The 14,091-nt window shown below is 46.4% G+C and overlaps 1 protein-coding gene across 2 annotated transcripts in view; it reads left to right on the forward strand.

The window, feature by feature from the left end:
- Positions 1–4,686: 4,686 nt before the first annotated feature.
- The window catches only part of KCNIP1 (potassium voltage-gated channel interacting protein 1), a 454,273-nt gene continuing 444,868 nt past the window's right edge, over positions 4,687–14,091 (forward strand). The window contains exon 1 of one of the 2 annotated variants that reach the window (XM_068959403.1): positions 4,687–4,923. In XM_068959403.1, the coding sequence (XP_068815504.1) occupies positions 4,836–4,923 (88 nt within the window). In that variant the 5' untranslated portion in view covers positions 4,687–4,835. The remainder of the gene's footprint in view (positions 4,924–14,091) is intronic. The other variant, XM_068959405.1, reaches the window with a different exon arrangement.

The raw sequence follows: 14,091 nt of genomic DNA on the forward strand, positions 1-14,091 counted from the left end.
AGCTGGCTGTCAATTCTTCATTTCAAGTAGGTCAATTTTCAAAGCTACCCTTTGAAGCAATACTCCCTGTCTTAGTCATGGGGCAATAAAACTGTTAAGTGATGTTGCATTAATTACCTCTAGATTGGAAGTAACCTAGGACACAGCTAGTAGGAACAATTGCCCGTACTCATTAGACTTACTTCCAAACAGATCATCAGAATCGTATTTATGGCCTATCCTGAGACACTTGTGTCTTTGGGAGTGCAGTGAACATGATACAGTATGTCTGTGTCAACACTTTGGGACCCAAGAGCACACCCCAGCTCCTCTCCAGCTCCATATCGGGTGAGACTTGGTGCATACCAGCTGCTCCCATGCCTCTTTTCTCTGGGAAGAAGAGCTGGCCGCCCAGGCGGGGAAAGAATCTGTGGCTCCAGCTCCAGCCACGTCTCCAGTTCTGGCAGTCAGGACATCAGGGCCTGCCGGGGGGGGGTCAAGGCTCAAGCTGAATATGCTGAGATTGAAAACACCATTCCCATTGCAGGAGAAAAGATCCTGCTCTTTCTCTCTGGATTCATGGAACAGTTTGTCATATCAAGATGGAAAAATTTAAGAAAAAAAATTATGGGAAGGAATTGGAGAGGAGGAAATTTCTGCAGTGATGCCCTCTCCTAAGCCACAGGGAATGGGAATGAGTAGGATTTGCTTCCAGGTGTGTGTGTGTTGGGGGGGGGGGGGGAACGACTTTATGGCTTCCATGCAAAAGTCTTTTGGCAGCCAGATATAAGAATGGACCAGACCAAATGCCTAAGCAGTTGATGACTGTCTCTCATAGTGGCAAGTAGCAGTAAATTAGGGAAAGAATATAAAAAAAAGTGAGAGTGTATCTTCTGTCAGTGCATCCTTCAAGATCCCAGGATCCATGATGTATCCCAGCTGTCATCCCCTTTGCCCTTCAGCCTCCACAGCATCGCTACAGTATCTATCTGGGATGAACCTGGTAGGACAAATGCTGTACCCTTACATCCCTGACAGCAGGTTGCCATAGAACTGCTCTTGACGAACCTACTGCACCCACAGAAGAAAAAAAGGGGGGAAATTTCCTTTATGCGGGAGAAGGCAGTAAGAAAGCAGGGCATCCAAGTTCACAGTCTGTTTATTCATACCTATCCTGGAGATTATGCTCAAGCATTTGCTGTGTGGTTTCAAGTTAAGGGATTAAATTTTCTCCTGATGCAAATAGGACTGAACTGCCTTTGATGTCAGTGGGAACCGCAGTAGCTGAACCCCTGCTTGAACTTAGCCCAGATGAGTCTTATATACTCAGAGAATGCTTTCACCTCTCACCCACCCACGCTGCGATCCTCAATGGCAAATTAGGAAAGAACAATTTCCTACAATGTACTTGCTTTTATATCCCTCTGGGATGACAATTATCATGTTATATAGTCCTCTCAGATTTTATAAGCAGAAAATAAAACTAAGCATGGGTGTGAGTAAAACAGTTACATTCCTGAGTACTGTGTAACTACCGTATTCCCTTATTAAGCATGCTGAAAATGAATGTAAAAGAAATTAGAGGATTTATTCTGTGTATTGTTTTGGAGTTTGTTACATCAAAGCCTTCAGGGAAAAATACTTTCCCCTACATTGCAACCTTCCCTTTGAATAACCCTACCTTTGTATGCCTTTCCAACTTTGACTGACCTGCTTGGACTTCTGATCAAATAAAGAAATTGCAGTATCTATTTATACTGAACGGCCCTTATTGACTTTGCCATCAGGGATAAAACACCTTTTTTTTTCCTCAGAGAAGTTCTCAGCCAGTCACTGAAGATCATCTGCCTGCAACTAGAATAAGGTGCCTTTGTGCTCTCCCACAGATAACCCCAGTGAGGATGCAAGGCTCTCCATGACCAGTCTCTTATGCATCATCTCATTCACTCATTCAGGATGTTGACTTTTGCCTCAAAACAACAGTTATAGCCAGTCTTCATTTTCCAACACGCTGAACTTCAAGTAAACAGCTTTGTGCTTTCTCTTATACTGGTCCTTGCAGTCAAGAAGCATCTGCAAAACACCATTAATCCTCCTGCCTTCAAACCTTCTTCTCCCGTTATGGGTACAGGGCACTGTGGTTAGCCTGTGCCAGCACTAGCCGTGGTCATGCTGTGCAGCTTGCCTTATAGTTTTCCCGTGCTTCCCCCAGTCTGCTTGACCGTATCCAGTGTTTTCTCTTGTTTCACTCTTAGCTTTCTTGGATAAGAACCATCCTTTCTGTTCTAATTTTGTACTGCACCTAGCACCAGCGGAGTCCTGGGCTTCAGGAATCACTGTACTACGAGTACTAAGTCATTTCCTCAGTAGTAAAGAATATGGAACGGCCAGAGCAATTCTGTGCTGCTGAACTCTCATTCACATGTACTGTCTATGAATGTTTCCCGCATATCTTTATATCTGAGTATTTTTTAAGCTCATCAGCTTTGGTACTACATGCAGAGGGTCTTTTTTTCGGCTGCTGAAACTTGTGCTGGAGGCCTGGCTAACCCCCATTTCCCAGAGCGCTGGGAGCATGAAGCTCCAGCACCCTGCTGAAGCAGGTGCAGCTTTTATGCAGTCCTGTGGCTAAGGTGATGCACTGCTATGGGTTACAATTTGTTTCTTTTTCCCTGTGGACTATGGGCCAAAAGAGGCCAGCAGATCTTTTGAGATGAAATCTGGTTCTCCGGGGCAAATTGGGGAGTCAGAGAGGCTGAAAGTGTTTTCTAGGGTATGACACAGTCGTCTTCTTCCCCCCACTGCCTGAGACCTCTCTGCCTCCATAACCTTCCCATCGCACTTGCTGTGTCTGTTGTCCTCTGACTTGTGACGTTTGGGTTGCGAAAGGGTAAGTTACCACCTTGTAACTGAGTCCTTTGCTTTCCAGCTGTGACAGTTTCTCAACTAAACCACTTTCTGACCAGGATGAGGGTTTTTCAGCCAAATTTTGAAACCAGCTGGGATGTGCAGCAATGTATTTCCATTTGTTTGTTAAAACAAAATAAAAATTTCTGGCAATTTTCAGGCAATTTCTGGCATTAGGTAGCTTGATAATCTTTCCTCTAGGCAACCTAGGTGTAGCCAGGAATATCTGCCCCCTTCTTCCTCAGTTAAATGTGATCACGATACATATAAATGCAATTAAGCGTGTTGCAAATCCTTGATATACACTAAATTAACAACCAACTGATTCTTTGATTTCCACATTGACATTTTACTGCCTTATTACATTTTTTTTTTCCTTTTGAAGCATCACGTTTCCAGCTCTGGATTGTCTCTCTGGGGATAAAGGACAGCCTTGGAGATGGCTTCACGATGGAGTTACTTAGGCCTATATGTCTACAAGTCTGCCACTCATTTTGGGTGGTCACGCAAGGCTTTCGAGCCAAGAATGGTCTAGGCAAGCGGCCCGGTGGAGCGTAAGCAAGGAAAGAGCAAAGACTTTCTGGAAACTTCTGGAGAAACGTGGCCGAGAGGCTGCAGGGCAGGACAGCCCCGGAGGGGCAGCCGCGGGGGGGGCGGTCGGGCGGACCGGCCGGCCGTCTTGGCAAGCAGGAACTGCTCTCTGCTGGTCACTTCCTCTGAGGTTTATTTTGAGGTTTTCAGTCGGGGAATCTGTTCATTTGGGGAAAAAAATGAAAAACCTAAAGCCGAGCTTGAGGTTTTTTAGCTCCAGATGCAGCCCAGGGAAATTCGGCGCGTGGTAAAACATCCCCGCCTCTTCAGGGCCGGCTCCACGGCGATGGACTTGAACTCGGCTTTCCCCGACCGTTACTCAAGCCGGTCGGTGCGTAGTTTGCTCTTGGCGCGCAGAAGTCCGCTCTCCTGAGGTAAAAGGAGGCAGCGCGGAGCGGCTCCGGGGCGGCCGTGGTCTCCCGCGGCGGCAGCCGTTGGCCGCACTCGCGCCTCAGGCGGGAGCCGTTGGCCGCGGCCCCTCTCGGCCAGCGCTGAGTCAGCGACCTACCGGGCGGCAGCCTGAGGGGAACCCTTGCGACCGCCCCTGGGACAGGAAAATAGCATGGTGTTTTGGGGCTGTCTGGAAACACCTGAGAGGACTTAGGCATGAAATAAAGCCTGAGGCTGCCCCCCCCCCCCCCCCCCCCCGCGCCCAGTGCTCAGGCGGGGCCGCGGGCGCTGAGGCAGCGCCGCTACGCTGGACACAACAAACGGAAAAGTAATTTTGCTCCACGTATTCCAGGCACGCAGAAGCGATGGGCTGAATGGGAGACGCCAGAGCCGCGGCTGCTGCTGGCGGGTAAATCCACCAGGCACCTGAGGGAGAGAGCCGGGGGCGCTGGGCAAGCCTGACGCCGCGCTCGCTCGCCCGCCCGCCCTCCCTCCCCGCGCTTCGACCAGCTGAGCAGCATTTCGGAGGGTAAAACGGCCAGGAAAGAGAGTTTTGCGGGCGGCTGGCGAAGGAAGGAGCGCTCCGCGCCGGCAGCGCGGCAGGACGGGTCGCGCCCGGCTCTCCCGGGGCCCGACGGCGGGAGATCGCCGGCTGGACTGCGGCTGGCTGGGGACGGCGCCACCACAGCCCGGCGCGGCGCGGCGCGGCGGCCGCAGCCCCCTCCGCGCGCCGCCGGGGAGGGGCGGGGCGGGGCGGGCTGGCTCCGCCCCCTCCCCGCGCCGGCACCTGCCGCCAGGGCGCCGCGGCGGCACCTGGGGCGGGACGCGCCTCCCCTCCCCTCCGCTCCGTCCCGCAGGAGCCCGGCGCGGAGCGCGGTGCGAGGCCGGCGGGACGCCCCAACTTGTGGAGGGCACTCCGCGCTCCCCGGCCGGCGCGGGGGAGAGGAGCGGCGCGGCGCGCTGGAGCCATGAGCGGGTGCTCCAAGAGGTGCAAGCACGGGATTGTTAAATTCGCCCGGACCGTGTTTAAGCTCATCACGGGCACGCTCAGCAAAGGTAAGGGGGAGCGCCTGGGCTCGCGCGGCTGGGCAGGCTGCCTTGGCCGTGGGCTGCCAGCGGGGCCGGCCGCCCCGGTGCGTGGGGAGCCGGCGTGCGGGCTCGGCGCTCCTGCCCCGTGTCGCTTCGGTGTTGGCGCCTCTCGGAAGCGGCCTCGGAATCTGGGTCGCTGCCGCTTGCGCGCTCGCCGGCGCCTGTCACCGGCGCCTCGGGCCCCGCGCCGCGCGGGGGGAGCGGTGCCGAGCGCCTCCTCTCCGCCGCGCCTGAAGAAACAAACCCGCCGGCGACCTCGGCCCTCCCGCCCGGCTTTCCTGCGGCAGGGACACCTCTCCGCCTTCCCCGCGGCCGCTCCTGAGGAAAACGGAGGGTTTTCAGCTCGGCCGCCGGCTGCCGACACGTGGGCAACGTTTAGGTCAGGCTTCTCCAAGTTCTTGCTTTGTTTCCTTGGGTTTTTTTAGACGTGGTAATAAAATCTAGACCAAGTTATTGGAGGAGGGATTCTCATGAAGCTGAAGAGTCTCTGTTATGATGCATTTATTACGCGTAAATGTCTGAAGCTTTTTTGATGTTTTCGTGGTGGATCAACAAAAGGGAAGTGTGTGTTTTCCAGATAATTTTAGATCCCTCAGAGGTGTTGTATGGTTGCGTCGGCTGTCAGGAGCACATGTGCTCCTGTGTGAATTTTAATGTTTAAGTTGTTCTTAGGGTAAACTCAGTGCCCCCCGAGATGACTTTTGAAATGCCAACTGTGGAAGTGCCAAGAACTGAAACGCTGGTGTGGCTTCTCTGTGCAGAAACTGGGGGACTTCCTCGGTCTGTCCTGTCTATCTGGGAAACACATGCGCTTCTAAGGTGACTTCTTCATGTTAGTCTTACTGACTTTCAGAAGAAACCTGCACAGCAAAATGCTCTGTTCGAAACACAAATACTAGACATGTTTTAAAAGTCACAATTAGTTCAAATTTACATCTTGTTTTTAATTATTCTTTTGCCACTTACATTTGTTCTGTCATCTGTCAAAGACCAGCAGAAGAGAGAGACTAAGAACTTGCCTGACATTGGTTATAACTTGCAATTAATGCTGAGATCTCCCCTTTAAAACAAAGGAGAAATCCACCAAAGAAAGCATAGTGAAAGAAATTGCATACTTGCATGGCTAGAGCAGAGAAAGCAGTGGTATGATGCATCTGCAGGGGCTTGCCCTCTCCAGTGAATCCACATGTCAGCGCCTATGGTGTTTTTTCTAATTTGTGCTTTTTTGGGAGCTAATCGAACTTATGGTTTATACTTCTGTGAGGTGCTGGTAGTAGCTAGCCACAGCTGATGAACTTTGTGCTATTCGCATGTGCTCTCCCTAGGGCAGTGAGAAACCTGCGTCCTGGTCGTGTTTCCTTCTGTGGTCAGCTAGCGCAAGTCAGCTAATGGGGAATTCACAAGCAGCCCTTGCATCTCTGCTGCCAGGCTTGCTTTGGCAAAGCAATACATCAACGGTTCGGTTTGAAAATAGAACAGCACTGTGTGGGGGGCTAGAAATGACAGCCAAGTGTCCAAAATCTACCCCTCCCCTGAGGATGCCTGCCTTGTGCTTTCGTTGTCTTTCTACGTGGTAACCAGTGCCATGGTACCGTTCCGCTCTGCCATGGCAATGGCTCGTTTCGAGTTGCTTGGAGTAGATAAGAATGGCCTCCTAGGATGCAAAGAGCTTACACTTTTTTTCTTTCTCCCTGCTCAGCTGCTTGTTTTTGAACTGCAAGAACTAGATTCAGGAAGGGATAAAGCACGTGAATGAGCTTCTTGCATGGATATCAAAGACCTGTTTTAACTAAAATAAACGCTTTCATATCACTAGTTGTGAAACTCCAACTAGAAAGAAAATGATTAGAAATCTTACTCAAAAATGTTGATTTCTATTAAAAAAAAAAAAAAAAGCTGAAGTTTACTTATACATTTATTCCAGAATTTATTGTTTAGAATTTCTTCCAGTCAAATTTTTTGCATATAAAGCCAAGATGTGGGAACTATTTTATATTGCTATTATGTACATTTTAACTTACACCATCTACATGCTCTTGAATATTCAAGAACTATCTCGTGTTCTTCGCGTCACTCCTGCTGTTTCGTTACCTTCATACTACTTAATACTGTTTATTTTTACTTTAAACACGTCTTACAAGAAAATCCTTTGTGAGGCACAAGATTCACTATGTTCTTGTGCCTCCATCTCTTTGTGGTTTATTGGGGTGTGAGCTACTCCAGAGTTCAATGAGATGCAATTCCTAGCTGAATTGTATGGCTTCTGCTTTTCTTAATAGTAGGGTGTTTCCCCCCCCCCCCCTTAACTATTTGCAATAATAGAAGGAAACTGTTGGGGCTGCACTTGAAGTCGTTCCTTTTGCAGTGGGATGTGACGAGATGGCAGCATCGCTCTGTAGTGGGCAGTATGGGAGCAGGCACAGCTGGTGCTGCCGTGTGGTAGTCGGTTGGTACGGTCTGTGCGGATGTACATCGGCAGCAAGCCTTCAAGGCTGTAAGCCAAGAAATTCATAGCTAATATCTCTGCAGAGCTGGACTAGCGAATCTCACCTATTCGCCTATTAGTGCATTCTTATCTGGAAAACCTTGGTGATGGATCAGAGGTCCCTGCTGCCGTGTGAGAGAAGGTCTCTTCCACAGAGCTGGATGCGTTAAAGACTACATGTATAAAGAAGCACATCCCTCTTTAGCTGCTCAGAGCAGAACAGCTGTGTTCTCCTGACTGGTTTGGATAGAGGTCCAAAACTTGAAGGGGAGAGCTCAGACGAGACTCCTGGAAGCGAGTTGGTGTGTTTACAGCCCGAATGCGAGCAGCAGCACCTTAGCCACAGTTCCCTTGTTAAAACAGGTTTTTGCATGAGGATGTGGTGTTCTTTCACCTTATCCCTACTGCGGTATGGGAAATGGTAGCTGATCCTACGTGCCCTGGGAGCAAACAGGGTAACTGGTAAGACTGAGTTTGGGATTTCCCATAGGTCCAGATGACTAAAGAACAAACTTCCTGCTCAGTGTTGGGACCTCAGGCTGTGTGCGGAGATATTGCTGATATCATTAAAACGCTAATACAGGAAGGCCTTGCTGAGCAACCAGAAATCGAGCTGAATTGGGGCCTCTTGGATTTCTATTAATATGTTATCAGTGCAAGAAAAGCAAAATTATTTTAGGGAGCAAATCCTTCAAAATATTCCTTATGAAAAGTAGATAAGCTCCTGCAAGCCAACTGCCCTTTGTTCCTGGGTTGCCCCTCTTTTAGTTGTGCTGTTAAAACGCTTGCCAAAGGCTCTCATTTCTGTTTTCTTGCTTCTTCTGTCTCTGTTCTGCAATGCAATTCATCTGGAACTCGTAATTTGTCCATTTTTCATAGTTTTAATTGCCTAATTATCTGCTCCAGTGCAGTGATAAAGTCTTCAAACATCTTGCTCTCCCCACAGCCTCCCCAGCATGAAAGAAGAGTATTTTGAGTATATGACTGCAATGTGATTTGTTTTGCAGCTTCTTTGTGCCTCTAAATTGCAGCTAGTCTTCTGAGACCTTACGTGAGATGGTAAGGAAAGCGCATGGTTTCTTACAGTCATACATGGGCTCTGCCTTCTCTCAGTAGAGATTAATCTTGTTCTTTTGGTGCATGCTGGCACTGTATTAGATTTGGCTTTGTGGTCGCAGGCTCTGCAGTTGCGAGGGCAGGGTAAATGCTGCTAGATGCCCTAAAGACGCAGGGAGGTTCACTGCAGTTATTCAGGAGATGCCGGGGATCCTGCACCTGTGTGTCATACTGAAAGACGTTTTGATTCTCCTGTTGCTGTCTGGCTCACCTTCACCCCTTCGATTCTGGCTAACGCCCCCGGATCTAGGGAATCTGGGATTCACAGGGCTCTTAGAAGGAACTGATACAGCTTTTCCTTCTGAAACTTCCTGCATTTTGTAAATATTCTTTAAGTAAAGCAGTTACAGGAGCTGGATGAATGATACACTTTTACCGAGTTTAATACTGAGCAGTTATTAGGGTTTGTCTATGTGTTCCCATGGTCCTGAGAAACAGGAGAAGGTTTCTGTGCCTAAAGTGCTGGTATGAACCCTTGGTCGGAGAGGGGCTGCCAGGGCGAGGGGCAGAATACTTGTCTGCAGTGCGTGTCTTGTGGGGAAGAGTCTACGGCTAGTGACGCTTCACTGCTCAGCACCTGATCCTCGCTCCGCTCAGCGAGGCCCTCCAATTTCATTGTCTGCATGCTAGAAACGCTGATGTGTGTGTGTGTGTGTGTGTTTAGCCAGCAAACCTAGTGATGTTCTCTCCATGCTGATGAACCCTTGCGTCTGTATGAGTCACTAAGGAAAATGCACTTCCGATTGGCGTGTTACACGTTTGTAGGTGTATGAAAAATGAACTGCAAAGAAACGTATCAGTTCCACAAAGGCTGCACTAGTTAATCTGTATATATGTCTATGTGTACCATTTCCTTCTCCCCTCTGAAGCAAGGTGAGTTTTAAGAACTGAGAATGAGAGGAAGTGGAAATAGTCTGTTACTCCTTTTCAAACCGCTTATAAACCTGTGCTTGTGGAGACTAATACCTCTGGAAGTGGCCAAGTAGTTGCATATGTGCTAGAAATACGTTAAGAATGTCATTGTTTGCAATGATGTAGCCCCAAAAGTGAGTATGTAATGTCAGTTATGCAGAAAACAAGAAAACATGATCTTGTTGTCTGAGAAACAATACAGGATGCTTTTTTGTAATGCTGTTCCAGTAAGCATGTGTGGATGTGGTGTCTGATAGCTAGGACTGCTGTTAAACCCTGGGACTAGTCAGCTATCATGTCAGTGAGAAAATGAGGTTATCTTTCAGCATATGAACTAATGACAGTAGTCACAATAACCATGATGTTTCTAAACTGAACATACTTGGAAAGATGTTAAGAATATCAGTTTAAATGTCTTTTTTTTTTTCTCTTGTTATGTGAGTTCCCAGGACTATATTCATAAAGAGAAGATTGTTTTAAGTTAACTGATGGGTTATTCTGCAAATTCTGTAATAGAAAACAATGTAAAGGATAAAACAATAAGGTAATCCTACTGTTAGATTCTGTTGCATTGCCACAATCCATGAAAACTGAGTATCCTGGAGTGTGTGTGGGGGGGGGGGGGCAAGGGGGGTTCTGTGGCTTTTAACCTGTGAGCTACACTCGAAACGAGCTACTGGAGAATGGCTTAAGGAATTTATATCCATGCTGCTGCAGCTAAATGGATATACTAATTTACCTCATATGTATGGTCATTTAAAATGGAGCAAAATGAACATGCCACAACACATTTTGACCTAATTGACCATGTTAGGACCTACCTAATGAATAAGTGCAAGTAGATAGCTCTGGAACGTAATGTAAGTGGATAGCTGCATGACTGAATTTTGTTAGGAAAATGTATTACATCAAAATAAAATTAGCTTGAATCAGCATGTGAAGTATAATTTTGTGTGTATAGGTTTTTTTAATAACATTTACCTTTTCAATAGCATGATCATCCTCTAGGAAGCTTCAAGAAAAGACCACCTTAAAAACATTTGGCAGCAAGTAGCTGCGAAGTTATCTCCAGTGCTAAAGTTCTGTGGGTGACAATATGGCAAAGCTTGTCAATCTTTCCTATATTCACAAACTAATCTTGAAGCGCAAGTCAACTCTACTTGTTTTGGGGTAATATATTTTTATGCCTTTTTAGGAATTTCTCTTCTGTAGCGTTTTCAAATATTGACAACTTTGCAGCAGAATATGCGGTGTTTTTTCTGATCCAGGCTGTGTCCCTGGGAAAACTAACTAGTGCAAACTCAGCAGGAAACCTACTGTTAGGGATGCAGCTGAAATTCTGTTTTGGCTCTTCTTTATGGTGGTATTTGTGGGGTTCCTGTTCTTGGGTATTAGTTTTTGTTGTTCCAGTGTGATTACTGTTTATGACCCTGACTAGCGGAAAGCAGGCATGGAGAAGTTTTAACTATGGCTGCATTTAAACTCTTGATGTAATTGGAATGAATGTTCATGGCCAACTTCTTCCACACTTGTGTAGCTTTACTAAAAAACACTAGCATGCATACGTAATTTGACTTTCACTTCTCAGCTGGCTTTAAACTTTTAATTTTGTTATTTGTAATGACTGTTTCACAGCATTTGGCTTGCAGGGCAAATGGGTGGAGGACATCTAATGCTGATAACTAGGAGTTAAGTAGTCTGGGGTTTAAAATAAGAGTGATTAAGGCTTTCTTTTATAAATGGGAGACCTGGTGCAAGAGCCTTACAGCAGAGAGTGAAAGGGAGAAATTGCTTCTACAGGCTTGATGAGGTGCTAATCTTGTAAAGCCAAAATAGAGTTTTGAGAGTGTAAAAATAAAACCTTGTTATGTGATTTGCCTAACTGCATTTAGCAAAAGTTAATACTTTTTTAATCTACTGCAATCTGAAAATTGTCACTAGCATTAAAAATCTAGTAAAGAGCGAGTGTCTAGCTTGCCTGTCTGAGATTCTGAATGGCAGCTTCAGCTGCTGGGTAAACTCGTCCTTCAGACGTGCAATAATGGCCTGATATTTTCTAATGCTTTCTTTTTGTTATCTGGTATGATGTTTTTTTCTTTTGGTATTTGTAAATTCTTGGAGCTACAAGTTTGGACATTATTTCAGTAAGATTCGTGTTTAGATAGAGTAACAGAACAAGTAATGAACAACTGTATTCTTTGTGAGCAAGTTCAGTGTGTTGGACTCTGAGAAATAGCAGCCATCTCATGCGGGAAACTGCTTTCCTAACTGAGGCTATGAAGCATTCAGAAAGCTGAACGGGTATGGAAAATTGGGAGTTTGAGAGCTTCGGTGCCACCTAATCTGTCTGCTTCCTTCACCTTCTAGGTAGGCATAGATGTTCAGTGCCAAAGCTGCTGGTAAGCGTGAGGAAAACCACGTACGCTCTGAACAGAGATCCTTGGTGCCCTAGTTCGAATGTCAGTCCTTGGAAAGTTTTACCCCGGTGGGACTGCCTAAGTCACATCTGTAATTACACCAGATAAGGGTATCAAGGTTTGGGTGGCGCCACCTTGCTGAAGGTGTTCTAGTCTGTAGACCTTATTAGGTAGCTGTGGCGCAAATCAGGAGTGCGTGTGTCAGACCAGCGCGCTGCCTACTGGGACTTGCCTGCCTTTCTCTGACCTGGGTGGAGATTCCCTCTAATGAGGCCAGGCCATTCCCTCCTCAGGTTGTTGGCTTCTGCTAGTCACGCTTTGAAAGTACCAGCTGGATCACTTGGGACAGGGTGCCCAGCTCGAGTCCCAAGTGGACGTCAAGGTAAGGATTCTAGGAAGTGCAGAGCCTGTTTGTCTCTGTTCTAGCTGAACTTGCGTAGAGCCTAACCTAAATGCAGTGTAATTAATACAATACTTTGCCTGGCTGAAGTTGTTCTGTGACTTAGGTGTTAGTCTTTACCAAACAAATAAGGTTTTTTTTTCTTGTTTTCTTTTAATTGGCTCTATTTCCATATGATCTGCATTTGATATCATTGATGGTCGGCTTTTCTACTGTGTTCTGCCTGCCCCCTCCCTGTTTTGGTATAAATGCCATTTGTATGTTGTCTTATTTGTGAATTTTAGTACCATAAAGTTGTGTGCCTCAGATACTTGAAAGTGCTCCCTAGCGTTTTGCAATTAAAGCAACAATTCAAAGTAGTGTCACATACAGTACCCAAACTAAATTAGAAATGTAGGTTTGGTACAAATGAAATTATTAATAGGCATATGAGAAGCCATGTGACTGGGAATATCACTTTCTTTTCTGAGTATTTTTGTATATTCAATTGGAAAGGTAATAATGGAAGATGGTGCTGGGGTATCAGGGTTAAATAAGTGCTCCTAATATGTTTTCTCACTGTTTCCACTAGTTCAAACATAGACAGCAGTTTTCGTGATTTGTATGCATCAAAGCTGGGGGGCCTCAGAAAAGAGGATTGTGGGGGCTGCGGGATCTTGCATCAGAAGCCGCCTTGGGAAGTGTGGTGGAACCTTGTAAGCTTTACGTGTAGTTAGATAACAAATTCCTACTCTTTAATCACAAACATTACCGTGTGGTGTGGAGAACAAAATGAGAACTAATGGCGGTCTTGAGATTTGAATGGGTTATCTGTTGAAATATGCACATTTTAACAAAACTATTCATAAGCGTGAGTTGCCTTCATTTAGCAGTTTAAGATGGTAAGTCTCGCTTTAGTGTTAATAAACTCAGAGTAAATGATAAATGATCATCTAGTCTTCAAGTTTGCTGAAATCATTCATAGCAATGCAATGCTTAGGGAGGTGCAATCCAAGCTTTTAGCTTTTTACATCCACAGGTGGTGCTTACCCCTGAAAAAGCAGCGTACTATCGCGGAGTAATGCTGGTGACAATCTTCGTTGTCTGCCTTTGATGTTCTGTGAATATGCAAAGAGTTGCATGGAACCCCTGGAATAACTTGGGAATAAAAATCACTTGCACTGTTCCATTTACTTTTTTGTGGAAGGCATATTTGTTACTTTAGAGGAAGACGCCTGAGATGTTCTACATGCTTAGCCTAACGTTGTAAAATATGGCTGATGTCAATCCTCCCTTAAAAAGTAAAACTGCAGCAGGCAGTTGATAGAAATTGAATAAGAGTCATGGGGACTGAGCCTAAGAGTAGGCCAATGCAAATGAAAAACCCTAATCGTAAAACCAGGGAGAGTAAACAATTAGCTAACGAAGGTGTAAAAACTGAAATAGGCTTCTTGGATCCCTACTTAGTCTGTGGCTTGCTGTGATATATTGGTTGATTATCCCATAACTGTCACATCCTGGAGGAGTGGCGCTTCCTTAGGCTATGTGTTTTGAGGAGACACGCAATTGTCTGGGAGTTTTTGGCTTGGCTCCGAAAGTGTTTGCGAGCTCTTCGTTTGTTGAATTGTGTTTGCATTGATATTGTGAAAGGGAATTTATCTCTTATGTTTCATGAGAAGCAATTTGAGAATCGGTGAACAAAAGCATTTATAAAGGTAATCTGTACGGCAGCTGTGGTACCGGAGGGTGCTGCGGTGATTGCTGCTGGTGGTATGGTGAGCTGTGATAACTGAGGCCCTTTCAGTTTTCAGAAGGGCTGCTCGGGC

This window comes from Struthio camelus, chromosome 13 (genome assembly GCF_040807025.1).
Source record: "Struthio camelus isolate bStrCam1 chromosome 13, bStrCam1.hap1, whole genome shotgun sequence".
In the NCBI taxonomy this organism is placed as follows: Eukaryota; Metazoa; Chordata; class Aves; order Struthioniformes; family Struthionidae; genus Struthio; species Struthio camelus.